Genomic DNA, 19,556 nt, shown 5'->3' on the forward strand with positions numbered 1-19,556 from the left:
GATTTTCCATTCCAGACATAAACACAGCATTGCACGCACAAGAGCATAATGACGTCAGTAGCCGCTTGCACGTCAACAAAGCATGGCTGATAGAAAGTGCTCGAGAATATGGCTCCATTTTTCAAACTGCGATGCAGATTACGCTCGCTGCAATATTTGTGATGTGAAGTGCAAGGTCAGTGGTGGGAATACTTCTAATCTGAGGAAGCACCTGGTGAAGCACCAGATTTTTCTCAAGGCTGAAGAGTGCACAACTTTCATCAGCCTCAGATCTACAGCTACAACTCTTGCATTCGACACTGTTAACACGCCTGCATTTGTTAGCGACTCGTCGTCTGCAGCCAGAAACATGGGAGAAGAAATGTTTGAAGCAACTGAGATGTTACAATACAAACAGCTGGCTGTTAATTTGATATATTCATAAAAGTTTAAATATTGAAAAATAAATATGTTAAACTGAAAAAGTTTGAGATTTTAATTTTAAACGAATTAACATTCCCCCTCCTGGAAGCCCCACCTTAAGGTGGTGGAGGGGTTTGAGTGCTCAAATGATCCTAGAGGCTATGTTGTCTGGGGCTTAAATGCCCCTGGTAGGGTCTCCCATGGCAAACAGGCTCTAGGTGACGGGTCAGACAAAGAGCGGTTCAAGAATCTTTCATGAGGACTAATATATCGAGGCAGGTGAAGTTGCCCGGTACGGCGGAACCAGGGTCCTACCCTGGAGCCAGGCCTGGGGTCGGGACTCGCCGGAGAACGCCTGGTGGCCGGGTTGCTCCTCGCGGGCCAAGCCCGAACGAGAGACCCGAGGCCATCCCCCAGTGGGCCCACCACCTGCAGGGGGAACTGTGAGGGACCGGTGCAAAGAGTATTGGGCGGCGGACGAAGGTGGAGACCTCAGCGGCCTGATCCCCGGATGCTTAGACTGGCTCTAGGGACGTGGAATGTCACCTCGCTGGGTGGGAAGGAGCCTGAGCTTGTGCGGGAGGTCGAGAGATATCGACTAGAAATAGTCGGGCTCACCTCTACGCACAGCGTGGGCTCTGGAACCCATCTCCTTGAGAGGGGTTGCACTCTCTTCTACTCTGGAGTGGCCCATGGGGCGAGGCGGCGGGCTGGTGTGGGTTTGCTTGTTGCCCCCCAGCTCAGCCATCTCATGTTGGGGTTTACCCCAGTGGATGAGAGGGTCACATCCCTGCGCCTTCGGGTTGGGGACAGGTCTCTGACTGTCATTTCGGCCTACGGGCCGGGCAGTAGTGCGGAGTACCTGGTCTTCTTGGCGTCCCTGTCGGGATTGCTGGATAGTGGCCCTCCCGGGGACTCCCTTATTCTGCTGGGGGACTTCAACGCCCACGTGGGAAACAACAGTGAAACCTGGAGAGGCATGATCGGGAGGAATGGCCTCCCCGATCTGAATCCGAGTGGTGTTTTGTTATTGGACTTCTGTGCTAGTCACGGATTGTCCATAATGAACACCATGTTCAAACATAAGGGTGTCCATCAGTGCACTTGGCACCAGGACACCCCAGGCAGGAGGTCAATGATCGACTTTGTTGTCGTATCATCAGACCTTCGGCCGCATGTTTTGGACACTCGGGTGAGGAGAGGGGCTGAGCTGTCCACCAATCACCACCTGGTGGTGAGTTGGATCCGCTGGAGGAGGAGAAAGCCGGACAGACTTGGCAGGCCCAAGCGCATATTGAGGGTCTGCTGGGAACGCCTGGCGGAGCCCTCGGCCAGGGATGTATTCAACTCCCACCTCCAGGAGAGCTTTGACCAGATTCCGGGGATGTTGGAGACGTAGAGTCCGAGTGGACCATGTTCTCCGCATCTATTGTGAATGCTGCTGCCCGTAGTTGCGGCCGTAAGGTCTGCGGTGCCTGTTGTGGCGGCAATCCCAGAACCCGGTGGTGGACACCGGCAGTAAGGGATGCTGTCAAGCTGAAGAAGGAGTCCTATCAGCTGTGGTTGGCTTGTGGGACTCCTGAGGCGGCTGACTGGTACCGTGAGGCCAAGCGTGCTGCGGCCCGGGCTGTGGCAGAGGCAAAAACATGGGCCTGGCAGGAGTTCTGCGAGGCCATGGAGAAGGACTACCGGTTGGCCTTGAAGCGATTCTGGCACACCGTCCGGCGCCTCAGCAGGGGGAAGCAGTGCTTCGCCAACACTGTTTATAGTGGGTGTGGGAGGTTGCTGACCTCGACTGAGGACATTATCAGGCGGTGGAAGGAGTACTTCGAGGATCTCCTCAATCCTGCCATCACGCATTCCCTGGTGGAAACAGAGGCTGGGGACTCGGGGTTAGACTCTTTCATCACCCAGGCTGAAGTCACCGAGGTGGTTAAAAAGCTCCGCGGTGGCAGGGCTTTGGGGGTGGATGAGATCCGCTCTGAGTACCTCAAGTCTCTGGATGTTGTACGGCTGTCATGGTTGACACGCCTCTTCAACATTGCGTGGCGGTCGGGGACAGTGCCTCTGGACTGGCAGACAGGGGTGGTGGTCCCCCTTCATAAGAAGGGTGACCGGAGGGTGTGTTCCAACTACAGGGGGATCACACTCCTCACCTTCCCTGGTAAGGCCTATGCCAGGGTATTGGAGAGGAGAGTCCGGACGATAGTCGAACCCCGGCTTCAGGAGATGTGTGGTTTTCGTCCCGGCCGTGGAACACTGGAACAGCTCTATACCCTCTACAGGGTACTCGAGGGTTCATGGGAGTTTGCCCAACCGGTTCACATGTGTTTGTGGACCTGGAGAAGGCATTTGACTGTGTCCCTCGTGATGCCCTGTGGGGGGTGCTCCAGGAGTATGGAATCGGGGGCCCTTTATTAGGGGCCATCCGGTCTCTGTACAAGTGGAGCAGGAGTTTGGTCCGCATTGCTGGCTCTAAGTCGGACCTGTTCCCGGTGCATGTTGGACTCTGGCAGGGCTGCCCTTTGTCACCGGTCCTGTTCATAACTTTTATGGACAGGATTTCTAGACGCAGCCAAGCGCCGGAAGGGGTCTGTCTGGTTTGGGGACCAGTGGATTTCGTCTCTTCTTTTTGCAGATGACGTGGTCCTGCTTGCCCCCTCTAGCCAAGACCTACAGCATGCGCTGTGGCGGTTCGCAGCCGAGTGTGAAGCGGCTGGGATGAAGATCAGCTCCTCCAAGTCATAGGCCATGGTTCTCGACCGGAAAAGGGTGGCTTGTCCTCTTCAGGTTGGAGGGGAGTTCCTGCCTCAAGTGGAGGAGTTCAAGTATCTCGGGTTCTTGTTCACGAGTGAGGGAAGAATGGAGCGGGAGATCGACAGACGGATCGGTGCGGCTGCCGCAGTAATGGGGGCACTGTGCTGGTCCGTTGTGGTGAAGAGAGAGCTGAGCCGAAAAGCAAAACTCTCGATTTACTGGTCGGTCTACATTCCTACCCTCACCTATGGCCATGAACTTTGGGTCATGACCGAAAGAACGAGATCCCGGATACAAGCGGCTGAAATGAGGTTCCTCCGTAGGGTGGCCGGGCACTCCCTTAGAGATAGGGTGAGCAGCTCGGCCATCCAGGTGGGGCTCGGAGTAGAGCCGCTGCTCCACATCGAGGGGAGCCAGTTGAGGTGGCTCGGACATCTATACCGGATGCCTCCTGGACGCAAACCTCGGGAGTTGTTCCAGGCACGTCCCACCGGGAGGAGGCCCAGGGGACGGCCCAGGACACGCTGGAGGGACTATGTCTCTCGGCTGACCTGGGAACGCCTTGGGCTCCACCCGGAGGAGGGACCCTGATCTGGTAATAAAGTTGAATTAATAACAGACTATTAAAAGTTAAAATGTAGCTTATAATCATAGATGGAAGAAAGCAGACTAGCATTAATTTAGCTTACAGGATTCTAAAAGCAATAAATAGATGAGAAATTCTCAAAACATTAACACATAATAAGGTACAAAGAAACTTTTAAATAACAACCAAAAAAGTAAATAGAAAGAAAATGAGTGTGAGCTCCACAGCAGCCACTGAATCCTTTACGATATCGCTAAAACAATTTGTCACTGTTACCGTCCCAAACTATAACTTATCCCAAATTGTTTGTTCCTGTTTAAACCTTTATTCAGCTTGGATATAATTCTTGTAAATGCATATACTTTACATTACCTACTAAAGCCTATGTTGTCAAAGCGATGTACTGTTCCATAAAGGAAATCTTTACAATATCAACACAGAGTTTTCCGTTTTTTTTCTGCTTCTCTCCCACTCAGCCCCAGTAGCGGTCATAAAAGCATAAAAGTGTCTCCTGGGAGGAAATATTGCCAAATTAGCAGCATATGTCGGGCTCCTACATATGAAGTGCCGTAAAATATGAGTCAAGTGTGTATTTAAGGCTTTTTAAACAGAGGTGGATTTTCCTGAAATTGAAGCACAATGAGGATTTCCTAAGCGCTATTTTGTTGTGCTCTTTTCTTATCTGGCACATTGTAAAAATTTATATGATTTGCATAAACAGTAGTTTGCTTTGGCATCAAAGTCACCCTCTGAGTTCGTCTACTTGTCCTGCAGAGGATCTTACTGTTGTATGCTCCTGCAGCACGGACAGCGTGGTGGTTTGGTTAAATTCATTGCGCTTTACTTTTTTTTGTGCGTTACATGTGTTACAGTGAACTTCTCCTTTTCTCCCTATTCGTTTCCTTCCACCATCCTTTTCTGCACCCCTCCCCCAGCTACTGAAATGAACTTTGTGCTATGGATATGAGGGTGAAGATGAAGTTTGCTGCAAATATCCAGCTACACTCAGCCTCCTGGCCCCTAACATTTGCAAGTCCTGTCTAGCCAACCAGAACTGCCATAGCAATCACCTGACCCTGAAGTCCCCAGACAAAGAAATGTTCATGTGGGGCTTTTTTTTCTTGTTTTTCTTAAGCGCTCTCTTCCACCCCAAGTGTGGGGGTGAACAAACCCAAGCCCCACGCTGGATTATGAGGTTAGCACACTGGCGTTTATGGGTATGTTCTCTGTATTGTTTTATTGATAACACATGGCGATAGTGTGTATTTCTGAACAGCCTACTTACTGTGAGGAGAATATGCTGACATAAGGTATTTCCGCGAGAGTTGTTGTGGACCATCTGTGCGGCATGGCTTAAAGAGAACCTGCCTCTTTAAAAAAGGAAGGAGCGCAGACTTTATCCATGTTTGGGAAAAAGTTGCAGGCTTGAAAAAGAAAGTTGCTCTTGTGAAAAATATGTGCAGCATGATTTTTGATACATTTTCAAAAAGACTGTTTCTAGGGAATTCATAACTTTTAAACAGGAAAAGGTTAGAGTTGTTGTGTTTGCCTTAAAGTAATTTCCCTCCCATTTGTGCAGACTCTGTTCTGCTTGATTAATGCAGATTTCGTTGAAAACTATTGATTAAATATTTTTAAAATGTTAGGAATAAACCAAGCAGATGTCTCTGTTAGTTATTTCAGTAACTTCACATGTTGTTTGATGAAGACGTCTCTTTATATATTAACAGCTAGCTAAGTATCATTCTTAGTCATCTCCTGGAATGAGGCAGAATAACAAGACCCAAATGTGGAATTGCATAACTTTAGCTAGTTAGAAAGCTTTTCTAGAGATCTGTGTTAAAAATCTGATTAACGACAACTGTAACCCTGCTACATTTCTGACAATATTTGTAAGATGTCTGCTATGATTCTGCAGAAATTTGATTTCATGCAGACTTGAATATGCCTGGTGTTGCTAAATGCAGTTTTTATTAGAGATGCACCGATCAGAATTTTGTTTGCCGATTTTTGATTTCTGATGTTTGTCCAGCTTGGAGGTGCCTATACCGATGTTAGCTGATTCAGATTTTTCTTTAATTATTTATAATATGAGCAGAAGTGATGTCACACTGTGTGTGAAAGAAAGGAGTCAATGTAAACCATGGTTTTATAATAATAAAAAAAAACGTAGTAGGTAATTGACATTTTAAATTGTCTTTAGCATCATGTATAGTAAAAACCAAAGCAGCTCTGCCTGCATGTCTTCATTAGAGAATGCAGAGGTATTTAGTAATAATTTAAGCCTTCCTGTGATGTGCTTAAAGTCTTGCTCTCCGTTTGCTTAAACCACAGATATTTCAGAGAAAATAAAGTAAATTTTTTTTTCATACCTTCTCATATTACTGCGCTTTCTTCTGAGTTGACTTTAAATACCCCACTGATACTAAAAATGGGTAATATTGAGTCTTTCTTCCTCATTAACAACTTCAGCGACAAAGAGTGTTGTTTGCACTACCTGATAGGATTTAGGTATCGCAGTGTATGAGCCATCAAGCAGTTACAGTTCTTGATATGTATTTCCTGCTTGCTGTGCACGAGAAACTGCAGCACACAGAGGTCAAACGGTTTGTGTTGTTTTAAAGTCTCAGTGGTTTGTTGAGAAAAAATGCAAACTGAAAACTAAGTTAACTTATCTTTTTTATCAGGATTCTTGCGTTATGATGTTCTGCCATCCTAATGGAACTTTTATGTTAGTATTATTATAAAGTTATGTTAGTTTTAATTTGCAGCTGAATTTTCAGATCATATACATAACACTATTGGTATATTAGGAATACATCTATGAGTGTTAGACCGTTTCAAAGTTTCCCTTACAAAGTTAAAGCCTTATTAAACACAACTGATGTTTAGTTGTTTGTCGTAACTGTGCCGTTAATGTCACTATTACAGTATTATTTGAGCTCATACGTAGAGACTGGTATGTGTTCTGGGTGTTTTCTGCCTCCCAATGCACTCTGTCACCTTTTGAGCCCTCAGGGAATCGTGCTGCACGGCTTCTAAGTCAGATTATCCGCTATTGTGCAACCAACATGTCTCTACACCCTGTGAGAGACCTGTATAGCTTCTGTTCATGACAAAGGGCTGTAATCACAGTCTTCCAAATGTAACGTTTGTGTTTTAAGGGCAAAATGTGCCTGTTTCTTCAACACATTTGCTTTGTTGTGTTTGTACAGTTGTACATGTGCTGTTTGTCTTCAGCGCTGTTCTGACAGGAGGTATAAAGTAGTGCTAGTTCTGCAGTGTCATGACAGGCAGGCATGTGTAAATTATAAAGACCGCATTGTATTATCTCCTCTACCTTCTTTTCTATTTGCCCCTTTTTAGACTCAGAGGGCCTGTTTCGCTCGTAAAGCGGCACACACACTGTGAGGCCCCCAAAAGGGGGTATTAACCACTGAGAAGAAGTCCAGAGACAAATATCTGCTTCTTATAGCCCCTGTACTATGTGCTCGCCTAAATGATTTGTTTAGTGTCACTTTCTCATGGAGTCTGAGGAGTAGAGACCTCAGAGAGAGAGCACGATCATCAGCAAACTAAAAAAGCTTCTTGATTGGCCTTTGCAGATCTCTTAGTATAACTGATTGCTCAACGACAGAGATGAAGAGATGCTGGGCTGAATTCACAAATTCATCTCCTAATGTCACCAAGCTAGAATCCACAATTTGGCAGTAATGATTACAGATTCTTCTTTTGCTTTTTTCTACCAAGCTAGCTGCAATGTGTTCGTTTTTGTAGTTTACCACCTGGAACTACAGATCTAAGCGGGATGTGGAGCAGTAACTCCAGTTTGCTTGTGTTAGAGCCAAGAGGCGTATCATGCATGGCCAAGGGCTTTGAACCAATCATCCAGCACTATAGTCCAGATATTTATAAACCGCAGCTGAGCTTCTTGATTGAAGAGCACATGTTTCTACTCTTCTGAAGCAAACCCCTCCCCACTCAGCCATGGCACCCTGTCCTCTTAAAGGCACTATTGTTTACGGCTCACACTGGGGAAGAAGACGAGAAGGGGATTCTTCTATACTCTCTCTTCCCCCTGCTTTCCCAGCCATGCTACCTCTGGAGATTGATACCATGTGAATCCTGAGAAGCTGAAAAACTCCCAAGGAAAATAAGCACAGCTGTGCAGCACTGCTCTCACATGAAGCGTATAGTATGATCGTCACGTGTTGACATATGGGGATGAAAGTTGGGGATTTTTGTGTATGTGCGTGCACGTAAAAGACAAAGAGTTTGAGCAGAAAGTGAGCATGCATGTCCGTTTGAATCCTGCATTGTGTTTGTTTGAGAAGGAGACATCAGAACGAGTGCAGCTGTTGAGGATTTGCTGCCAGAGGCTTTAGTCTCGGCTGCGTCTCGCCTTTTCTTATCGACCTACTGATTCAGTGTCATGGACTTCAAACTTACTGAACTTTTGTCTGCACCGCTGCAGGTCCGAACTCTTTATGCACTACTCTTGTTAATCCCCCCCAACTCAATACTTGGTTGAACCATGTTTTACTGCAATTACAGCTTAAAGTCTTTGTCGGTATTTCTCCACCAGCTTGGTACAGCTGGAGACCAAGATTTCTGCCCATTCTTCATTGCTAGATAGCTCAACCTTAGTCAGATTGGATGGAGAGCATCTGTGAAGATCCATTTTATATATCTCCAGAGATTCACAGCTGGATTTAGCTCTGGACCATAACACATGTAGATGATTTGATCTAAACCACTCCACTGTAGCTCTGGCTGTATGTCATTGTACTGCTGGAATGTGAAAGTCCTCCCCGATCTCAGGTCTTTTGCAGCTTCTAATAGGTTCACTTGCAGTATTTACCTGCATTTAGCTCTATCTACCCATCAACTCTGGCCAGCCCCCCTGTCACCTCTGGAACATAGCATCCCTATAGCATGATGTTGCCACCACCTTGTTTCACCCTGGGTATGGGGTATTCAAGGGGATGTGCAGTGGTAGTTTTCCACCCAACACATCGACTTGAATGTAGGCCAAAACGTTATTTGTTCGTCTCACCTTAGTGAAGAGCATTATTCCATATGTTTGTTGTGTCCTCTGTGTTGCTTATGGCAAAATACAATATGGCACACTTTTGAGAGTTTTATTTGTAAAATTTGAAAGTTTTATTTGAAAATGTTCAAATCAATGTATCGTTTTCCTTCCACTTCACAACTATGCACTACATTGTTTGGCTATTGCATAAAATGCAAAATGTGAAAAGGTTCAAAGAGAATGAATACCTTTATAAGGCACAGTATGAGCTTGTTTACAAAGGCTCTCAGCCCTGCATTTATTTTGCAATGAAGTAGTTCATAGCTTATGTTGCACTGTCAAGCTCAATAGCTGTGCGTGTTATCTAAAATTCTCTGTTGTCTCTGGGTTTCGTTTTAGGCAGAGAAAAAAGCCAAACTAATGTCAGAGATCAACATAATGAAGGACCTGGAGAAGAACGAGACAGAGACCCAGAAAGAGGAGGTCTCAATAATCAAACACCCACAGCCTTCAAAGCAACAACCTCAGCCTCAGCCACACAGTCAGCCTCTGTCTCAGCCTCAGTATCAACAGCAATCACAGCCGTCTCTGCCGCAGCAACATAAGCAGCCACCTCAGCAGCAGCAGCTACAGCAGCAACCTACTGACCCAGCTTCCCCCACTGTGGCAACCACCCCGGAGCCTGTCACCATCGGAGAAGAGGGAAAAACTTCCCCAAAGGCTGCAGACACTGAGCCTGAGTATGAGGTAACCTTATGCAGGACATGACCTGCTCTGTTTGCAGTGTTTTGAAAGATATTCAAAGATTTTTATTTTAAGGGTGATTGAGTTTAGAATTATGTTTATCATATCTTTTCTATCAAAAGCAGCGGTTTTTACACGTGCACATTTCAGGTGGGGTGTGTGAAAGTTCACTAATATGCACAATAATGGGCTCTATATATTAAGTCACAGGTAAAAGGATGCACTTTGTGCGTTACACCTGCATCAGAAATGTGTATCTACAGCATGTCTCAAGGGGCTTTAAAAAACATTTGATACTGTTGCGAATAAGATTTCATATCCTGCTATACCACACTGATATGGATTGTTTTAACAAGTTGAAAGGTTCTGTGGTATGACTGTTACAAACCACCTGTAAAATGTTTTCCCTTATTTTTATCACTTTCTCTAACGTAGATACATAGTGAAAACATCAAAACTATGAAGCAAACAAACAATTGTGAAAAACTCAAAACATGTTTTTATCTTCTAGATTTTTCATAACACCACCCCCCACCACCCTTTTTTTTTTTTTTTTTGCTTACATTCCTGCTATGCACTCTTGGCATTCTCTCAGTTGGATTCATGAGGTAGTCACCTGGAATGGCTTTCCAACAGTCTTAAAGGAGTTTCCAGAGCTAGGAATAAAAATAAAGACATACCATTCAATGAGACTTTTATCTGGATGTGTATATCCCACATGTAGGGGCCGCTGCTTCCAAAATGTTCATATGATCAACGCAAATGTTGCATCTATGACTTGATAGTAACTTTACTTAATCGAGTCGCACTAAAGAAACAAAACCAAAAACTTAACTTGTGCCAAAAAACCTTGTGACTTAACTTAGGCTCGTGGTATATAACTCGAGTCTTATTAACAATCTTCATCTCATGCAAACAGCAGTAAAAGCAAGGCGGTATGAGAGCTACAGACTGCAGCAGCCGTGACAGATGATGTGCTGTTGTGCATTTTTTAATGTGAAAGGATGGGCTTGATTTATTATCCAGTGACGTTCATGAACCATTTATTTGTTTATTTCATCGGGATAGTGCACATTGATGAACAATCATATACAAACTGTACACAAATTGTAAATGTGCTAGATTTGAGCAAAACTGCTAGTTTACATCTATAGTCCCGAGACAGACACAACACATACGACAAATACATACATCAGGCATAAATATATAAAACCTACACAGATACAGTCGTAGTTAAAAATGAGAACAGGCCTGATTTACTTTAAGAAAGATTTTAAGTTGTGTTTTAAAAATTAGGTAAGACGTGCATTCTCTTACATTTGTTGGCAGACTGTTCCAAAACTGACCTCTCACTGACAGTACAGTTTGTCCAAATTTTGTTCTTCTGTGTGGGATCCCAACATCTCCTCCACAGGAGGTGGTGCTGAAACACCTCACTGGTTTAACTTAAATATATTTGGAAAGAGGGAGCGGGGCCAAATCATGAAGGGTTTTGTAAATAAGGCAGCAATTTTTAAAATTAAGCATTTTGTATTTCTCAAAACGTTGCAATGATGATGTGACAAAGGCTTTTGATCTAAGATTTCGATTGACTTTTTATAAAGGGTTTCTATAGTCTTTCGATTTGTTTCTCCGGTAAGTGAGCAGGATGTAATACAGTAGTCTGTATGTGAAAATATTATTAAATGTAAAAACATTTTTGCTAAGTTTATTGTCATGAATGGCCTGATTTGTTCTGTAAACTATACTTGATTACATTAGCAGTGAGTTTAACATGTTTTTGAAAAGAAAGTGTCGGGTCCAAGGTGACCCCGAGATACTCCTCAACAAGGTCCAGCTCGGTTTCCCCAAGGATCACATTGGACCAATCTATTTTCGTAGGTTTTTGGTGAACATCATTGACACAGTTTTCTTTTTGTTTAGCAGTAAGGATGAGCTGGTGAGCCACTGCTGTATTTCCACCAGAGCTGCCATGAGAATGGATGATTCCTCCTCAGATGTTTTAGCAGGAGTAACAATTACAGCATCATCTGCTACATTTGAAAATTAAAATTTTTACAGATATTTGACAGATCATTGGTGTACACAGAAAAAAGTATAGGTCCTAACACAGAACCTTGTGGAACACCTGTGGGGCATTCTAGAAAAGATGACATGGAGCCTCCCACTCTCACACACTGTCGTCGACTAGACAGATGAGATGTAAACCAAGCAAGAGTGTCCTCGGCTAAGTTGACGTGAGTCAGTTTGGACTTCATGGTCAACAGTGTCAAATGCCTTTAAATCCTAAAAGACTGCACCAACATAGGTGTTTTTGTCCAGCATGGATTTAACATTTTCAATAAAGGCACAATTTGCTGTTTCTGTGGAGTGGTACTGGCGAAAGCCAAATTGCCTGTGGTGCAGGGGGGAGTAGCCATGGCTGAGAGGTTGGTTGAACAGCTTGGTTACCCACTTTTCAGCCACTTTTGACACTACTGGTAATATGCTGATGGGGCAATAATTTGTTGCAGATTTAAAAATTGGTGGGACTGTTTTACTGATTTCAATATTACTATAATGCATACAAAATGTCCTGCAGCTCCTTGGATTATCAAACTGAACCAGAAATGAAGAGATTAAAATATGAGCCCTACTTATTCATCAAAGCATGTGTTCCTAACCTTTATCTGGTTTTTGCTAAAGTCAGTATTAAGTACTTGCTGTTTGTTGGTACATTAATTAACTGAAAATGCTGAGAGTTCTTATGTTGTATTCATTTAATTGATAGGGGAAAAAATCATATTTTATTTTGGTATCTGACCTGCTGATAACAGATTATTGCCAATTTCTGGCTGATTTATTGGTGTATTTCTAGATGTAGGGCTGACTGTTTTCTTGTTACTTTAGCAGTGGATCAATTAAGTTTTATCAGTTAAAGGAAAACAAACAGTGGCATTTAATATAATTTTTGTTCTCACAAGAGGAACTAATTTACATTTTTGGCTTTACTCTTTACGTGTTGGTGCTGAAACCAAGAAGATGTGCTTCATTTTTCTTTGTCGACTATGTTACAATTTTTTTGCTTCTAAACTTTATGAAAATTTAAAAGGAGATTCATGTATACTGTCATAAAATAGATCTAATATAATAATTCACAGTACTGACTAAAATTCCTTTTAAAAAACAATAAAGTTGGCAGTGAAAGTTGGGCATTTTTACATATACTGTACCAAAGAAAGGCTGCCTAGTTTCTCTGTGTTCTTAATGTATGCCTCATTGTTTTCATCTTTTTTAATATTGTGTGTTTTGGTTAAAATTGTTATTAAGTCTTTATTGTATTTTATATAGCAGATTTTTCCAAGAGTAGAAAATATCCAAAGCTCAGCTGTCTGGAAAGGCTTCATGACTATGTTCAGAAGTTATTACAGAGTGGATGATTTGTGTTGTCGTTTGGCTGCAGGACGGCCGTGGTTTTGGCATCGGCGAGCTGGTTTGGGGGAAGCTGCGAGGATTTTCCTGGTGGCCAGGCCGCATCGTATCCTGGTGGATGACGGGCCGGAGCAGAGCTGCCGAGGGAACCAGATGGGTCATGTGGTTTGGAGACGGAAAATTCTCAGTGGTGAGTGTTTAGGGCCAACAGTGATATTTCTATCAGGTGATTTTTCTTTTGCCTTTTCAAGCAAAACAGTCTTCTATTTAGTGATAACCACAAAGTTTACAATGGGCTTTTCTTAAGTTTATTTGTGTATTGGTTACTCTTTTGAAATGTAAACCTGACAGCTTTTTTAATAGGATATTTGTAGTGATGCAAAGTAAAACTTACCTAGATTCTTTTTCTGTGTATTTTTACAGGTCTGTGTAGAAAAGCTTCTGCCTTTAAGTTCATTTAATAATGCCTTTCACCAACCAACGTATAACAAACAGCCCATGTACAAGAAAGCCATCTACGAAGTGTTACAGGTGAGACTTTCAGAGTTATATTTTAATACCACCGCCTGTTTTACTCTACCAGATGCACCAATCAGATGTTTTCTGTCTGATTTCTTGTCTGCATTTTTGTAAAGCTTTCACCAGTAACATAAGATGATAAAATAAGCGGATCTGAAAGATCTTTTTCTTGCCTTCTTGCGCTGAACGATCATTATTTATATTAGGATCAGAGGTGACACTCTGTGTTTGAGAGCAGTCACTGTAAAACGTGCTACATTTACGAAATTGAAACACTAAATGATTAGAAAGCTAATATTGATAAACTATCCATAGCATCTTGTATTAAAGCTGGAATAGGGAGTTCTGAGATAAGTGTGGACTTGAAAATTGGAACAAGCACACCTTATAGGTCCCTCCTCCTTGCTTTCTGCTGTGCTACAGCCCTCCCCCCACAGTGGAGCCTGCCGTGAATGTGCAGGCTAGTAAGCAGGGCCACTGATGACGGCGGAACAGCTAGGGTACAGTCACCGGTAGGGACGAAACATCAACGACATGCTGTGTTTTGACTATGGCCTGTCCTTACTTTGACTACACACTTGGACCTGATTCCATCAGAACAGCTGCAGCATACTGGCAATCTTGAACAATGGTATGCTCTGTGTGGGGGAGGGTGTGAGCAGAACGTACTCAAGCCTGATTGGTTGTTTCTGACTGGGAGTGGTGTAGTTCTGCAATTGGCAGTAGGACCACTGGGAGGAGCCAGAGACGCTTGATTTTTTTTCACAGATCATCTGTCCCATATTCTACTGTCAGGACAAAGTAACAAATATGTAAAAAATACATTTTTACAAAAGTTACCTACATTAGCAGTAACTTAGGGTTAGCAATCCTAACCGCGTGTACTCTCTTGAGTGACCAGGATCGTTAGTGACAGCAAGCTCATTAGCTGAACTCAATTTGTTCAAAAATCTATTTATTTATTTTTTTTAAAGATTTTGTGGCTCTAGTGGCCTCTATTCAGATTAATCAGGCAGGAAACGTGCAGAGAGATGTGGGGATCTATTGCTGTAAATTCATCCATTCTTATTAATATCTTATTGGTGTGCAAATTGTGAATTTATGACAACTGGAGATAACAAACAAATACTGCATTCCAAACAGTCCTTTGCAACATTATATGTGCAAACAATGATTGTGTAATTGCACTGTGATTGGCTATCCCGGGTGTACCCTGTCTCTCGCCCAAAGACTGGGTAGAGGTGCCACAATGCTTCACGGATATGTGAAGCATCCATCCATGATCCGTGATCCATCCATAGGCAATGGATGGATAGATGGATGAATGAATGGATACACTGTGCACCCCTGACTTAAAAATCAATGTATTATTTTTTTTTTTGGCACTAGAGGCCTTTATTTTTGATAGTAGTCAGACAGGAAGGAGGGGCAAAGAGAGGGGAAGACATTCGGCAAAGGTCGTCGGGTCCGGATCTCGAACCCGGGACGGCCGCTTCGAGGGCTATAGCCTCTAAATGTGGTCGCGCGCTAACCCCTACACCAACAGCGCGGCGACCAATCAATGTATTTTTAAAAACACTAAATTTTGTGACTAAATAGTCACTCTTTTATTATCATGGACCAACATTGCCACACATTAAAAGGGTGCTAAGCTTGCTGCCTACATGGAGAAATAACAGATGTCACCTTCAGAAAAAAGCAGTTTTTGTAATATTTGTAATATGTATCCAGGTGGCTAGTAGCCGGGCAGGAAAAGCCTTCATAGCCTGCCCTGACAACGATGACAGTGAAACCTCCAAATCAGTGGACATGTTAAACAAGCAGATGATTGACTGGGCAGCGACAGGGTTTCAGCCCACTGGACCTAAGGGCTTAGAGCCACCAGAGGGTAAGAAGATGGCACCTTTAACCCTGTTGAACTCATTCAGAATAATTTCTGCAATTTTAACTTTGTGATACATTTGTGTTGACTTTGTCCCCCACAAGAGGAGCGTAACTCCGAGGTTTACCCTGAGATGTGGGTGGAGCCCGAAGCTGCAGCATACCAACCGCCCCCAGCCAAAAAGCCTCGCAAAAGCACAGCTGAGAAACCGAAAGTCAAGGACATCATTGATGAGAGGACGCGGGGTAAGGGGCCCAGTTCGTTAGCATATTCAAGCATCATGAACTCTTTATTCTGTAAGTGTTCCCAGAAGCAGTATCTCAACGAGAGGTTCATTATTTGAGAAAGCAAACAGGAAACAGGGTCAAGTTGTTGCTGATTGCTGCGTATCAGGGTGCCACCTACATTTAGGACAAAACTACACTCTGGGGTTAAACAGTGGAGAGCAGCAGTTTGTTTCTAGAGGGGCCATATTGACTTGGTTAAACAATCAAAGGTCCACACGTTAAAATGAAACATGAGCACAGTATGCTGCTTTGTCATACATAATATATTTTTCACTTTAGGATCACAGGAAGGCTTGCTGTGCTTTACTTGTATGTGTTGAGTGGATGCAGCAAGGTTTGCTCGATTTGTAGATGGTTGTCCACTTTGTAAAAGTATTGCTTCCTACCTCGTCTTCTTCTTTTCGTTGGAAGTGTTTTTGTCAGAGTACTTGGTGGAAAAAAAAAAAAAAAGCAGAGATGCACTGATCAGTTTCATGACCAATTTCTGTTTTCCCATGCTTGTAAAGCTTTAATCTGCCAATACCTATTTTAACTGAATTGACTATTATGTAAGAACAAGATTCAGTATGTTTTTCTAGTCTTTTGCCATGAGCAGTTATTAACATGCATATTAGTAGTAGAGATAACATTATGCATTTTTTGTGCGTGGGAGTGAAAGAGTAGTACTGCTAAGTGTTATTTTGAAGCCAAGACAAAATGAGTTTGGAAACTAGCATCTTATTTTAGTGACTAACACAGCTAGCATTTCAAAAACAGCACTCTATGTGTGTATATTCAAGAGAATATGAACTTTTATCTTCTATCTGTTTCCGAAATGCTGACAATTTTTCCAAACCCAGCGTGTTCCAAGAGAGTTAGAGATCGAAAGCGCTAAAGGATAAAACGGAGCAATGTTGATGTATTCTGGGAGGCCTTCCTGTTATTTGCTCTCTCTCTCTCCAGCAGCTTGAAAGAACTGCAAGCATGTTCTTCCTGTTAAATAGCTTCTTACATCTCTTCCACTGACCTTGTTTGAAAACATCTCACTGTTGCTAAAACTGGCTAACCTTACAAGGAAAACACTGGATGGTGTTGTTACCCCTTCCAGGTAGCGCTTCGGTATGGTGCGTTCATTCATCAGTAAAAGATCGGATTTTTGGAATTCTGATCACCTGGTCAGCTGTTGGGTCTGATCCAGTAGAAAATTGTCTGATTCAGGCCAACGTCGGATTTCTTGGAGCACCTTTTTTGTATTGGGATGCGAGCATAAAGAAATAAAGTGTTTTAAGAAAATTTCAGCAACATTGATTGTTTGACTCCCTTTTCTTCCTCAGAGCGGCTTGTTTATGAAGTGAGACAAAAGTGCCGCAGCTTAGAGGGTAAGTTCTGCTCACAGATGCTCTCCAGATGCATTCAGACATTTCTCTCTAACCTCAATCATTAAGAAGTGATTTAATCAGAATGTGTGCAACTGCTTCCATAAAATACTAAAAGCCAAAAATAGAAAAGAAAAACAGCAATGCTATGATCTATATCCTCCAACTGATCCATCTCAGCTGACCTGTGTCACAGCTGGTTAAATGTTTTCAATTCAGGGAAAGTCCTGGGTATCCACACCTCTCTGACCTCTGCCTGTTAAACTCTGCCCCTCTCTCCTCTTCCTCCAGACATCTGTATCTCTTGTGGAAGTCTGAATGTGAGCCTTGAGCACCCTCTGTTTGCTGGAGGAATGTGCCAGAGCTGCAAGGTGAGGAACTGCCCACCCAAGTCTTCAGTGTGTCAAATTAACCCCCCAAAAATGATAAAAGAAAGGATCAGGATTTCAGAACACCTTCTGTGCTCACACATCATTTAGCTATTTAAATTCCCATTGCTTGAAGTTGGCTTTTTCTCTGTGCTTTGCAGAACTGCTTCCTGGAATGTGCATATCAATACGATGATGATGGTTATCAGTCGTACTGTACTATTTGCTGTGGTGGACGCGAGGTGCTCATGTGTGGAAACAACAACTGTTGCCGGTAAGGTTTGATTTCTTAATGCAACAAGTTTATATCATGACAGCCTCTTCTTCAGTTATGCATATGCACCCCTCTTGGCAGTGTAATGTTCGTTGGCTAGGTTCTGTGTGGTATTTAGGGGAAAATGTGTGTCTTACCAACCGTTGACAGCTTTTATCGAGCGTTCAGTCATTAAAATCAAGTAATGTTCTTCTACAAAAGTGGTTCTGTGAGCTTGTTCTAGGTTTACACTCCAAGAAGGCAGCCTAATGCATTATTGCAATATGAAACAGCAAGCAGAGATTGGCAGCAGTAGTGCTTAACACCAGTGCTATTCTGTCTTTCTATTAATGTTAAATATCAGAGTTTTGATTGTTTTTGTCTTATATTTGGTAGATCAAATATAAAACTAACTCGGTTGCTTTAAACATGGCAAAATGGTTTTGATATTCAGTTCTTTCCCCTGGTCGAAGGTCGGCCATTTTAGGTGACCACTTTTCAGATCTGGAAATGTTTGGAAAATAGAACATTAAATATGAAACATATTCAATTTTCTAAACATAGTTTCACAACTCCCATTTTATGAAGAACATTTGGATCTTGCTTTTTAGATGCTATTTTTTACATTAATTTCTGGTTGAATTACATTCCTTATTGCTGACTTGCTACATCCCACCTTGATTGTAACATTTGAGTAATCAGTGTTTTGGTTTTTGACTTACTTGCTGAATGTAGAGACATTAAAAATGTAAAATAGGCTATTTGGACTTTATACAGCTTTAAACTCATGTCAAACTGGACCTGTGGTTCTGGATCAGCTATTTTTTGGAATTTGTTTCTTCAAGTAAAAATTATGCTTTAGGGAATTTGCATTTGTTGGACGATACTCCTGTTTGTAGGCATATACAGGTCCTTCTCAAAATATTAGCATATTGTGATAAAGTTCATTATTTTCCATAATGTCATGTTGAAAATTTAACATTCATATATTTTAGATTCATTGCACACTAACTGAAATATTTCAGGTCTTTTATTGTCTTAATACGGATGATTTTGGCATACAGCTCATGAAAACCCAAAATTCCTATCTCACAAAATTAGCATATCATTAAAAGGGTCTCTAAACAAGATATGAACCTAATCATCTGAATCAACGAGTTAACTCTAAACACCTGCAAAAGATTCCTGAGGCCTTTAAAACTCCCAGCCTGGTTCATCACTCAAAACCCCAATCATGGGTAAGACTGCCGACCTGACTGCTGTCCAGAAGGCCACTATTGACACCCTCAAGCAAGAGGGTAAGACACAGAAAGACATTTCTGAACGAATAGGCTGTTCCCAGAGTGCTGTATCAAGGCACCTCAGTGGGAAGTCTGTGGGAAGGAAAAAGTGTGGCAGAAAACGCTGCACAACGAGAAGAGGTGACCGGACCCTGAGGAAGATTGTGGAGAAGGGCCGAGTCCAGACTTTGGGGGACCTGCGGAAGCAGTGGACTGAGTCTGGAGTAGAAACATCCAGAGCCACCGTGCACAGGCGTGTGCAGGAAATGGGCTACAGGTGCCGCATTCCCCAGGTCAAGCCACTTTTGAACCAGAAACAGTGGCAGAAGCGCCTGACCTGGGCTACAGAGAAGCAGCACTGGACTGTTGCTCAGTGGTCCAAAGTACTTTTTTCGGATGAAAGCAAATTCTGCATGTCATTCGGAAATCAAGGTGCCAGAGTCTGGAGGAAGACTGGGGAGAAGGAAATGCCAAAATGCCAGAAGTCCAGTGTCAAGTACCCACAGTCAGTGATGGTCTGGGATGCCGTGTCAGCTGCTGGTGTTGGTCCACTGTGTTTTATCAAGGGCAGGGTCAATGCAGCTAGCTATCAGGAGATTTTGGAGCACTTCATGCTTCCATCTGCTGAAAAGCTTTATGGAGATGAAGATTTCATTTTTCAGCACGACCTGGCACCTGCT

The 19,556-nt window shown here is 43.1% G+C and overlaps 1 protein-coding gene across 5 annotated transcripts in view; it reads left to right on the plus strand.

The window, feature by feature from the left end:
- The window catches only part of dnmt3ab (DNA (cytosine-5-)-methyltransferase 3 alpha b), a 71,007-nt gene that overhangs the window by 35,899 nt on the left and 15,552 nt on the right, over nt 1–19,556 (plus strand). For 3 of the 5 annotated variants that reach the window (XM_047344930.1, XM_047344929.1, XM_047344931.1), the window contains 8 exons: nt 9,177–9,524; nt 12,964–13,122; nt 13,356–13,463; nt 15,183–15,339; nt 15,438–15,578; nt 16,934–16,978; nt 17,267–17,346; nt 17,505–17,617. In XM_047344930.1, coding sequence (XP_047200886.1) covers nt 9,177–9,524; nt 12,964–13,122; nt 13,356–13,463; nt 15,183–15,339; nt 15,438–15,578; nt 16,934–16,978; nt 17,267–17,346; nt 17,505–17,617 — 1,151 coding nt within the window. Of the gene's footprint in view, nt 1–4,856; nt 4,963–9,176; nt 9,525–12,963; nt 13,123–13,355; nt 13,464–15,182; nt 15,340–15,437; nt 15,579–16,933; nt 16,979–17,266; nt 17,347–17,504; nt 17,618–19,556 lie in introns of those variants that run through there. The other 2 variants (XM_047344932.1, XM_047344933.1) reach the window with 2 other exon arrangements.

This window comes from Girardinichthys multiradiatus, chromosome 19 (assembly GCF_021462225.1).
Source record: "Girardinichthys multiradiatus isolate DD_20200921_A chromosome 19, DD_fGirMul_XY1, whole genome shotgun sequence".
Classification (NCBI taxonomy): domain Eukaryota; kingdom Metazoa; phylum Chordata; class Actinopteri; order Cyprinodontiformes; family Goodeidae; genus Girardinichthys; species Girardinichthys multiradiatus.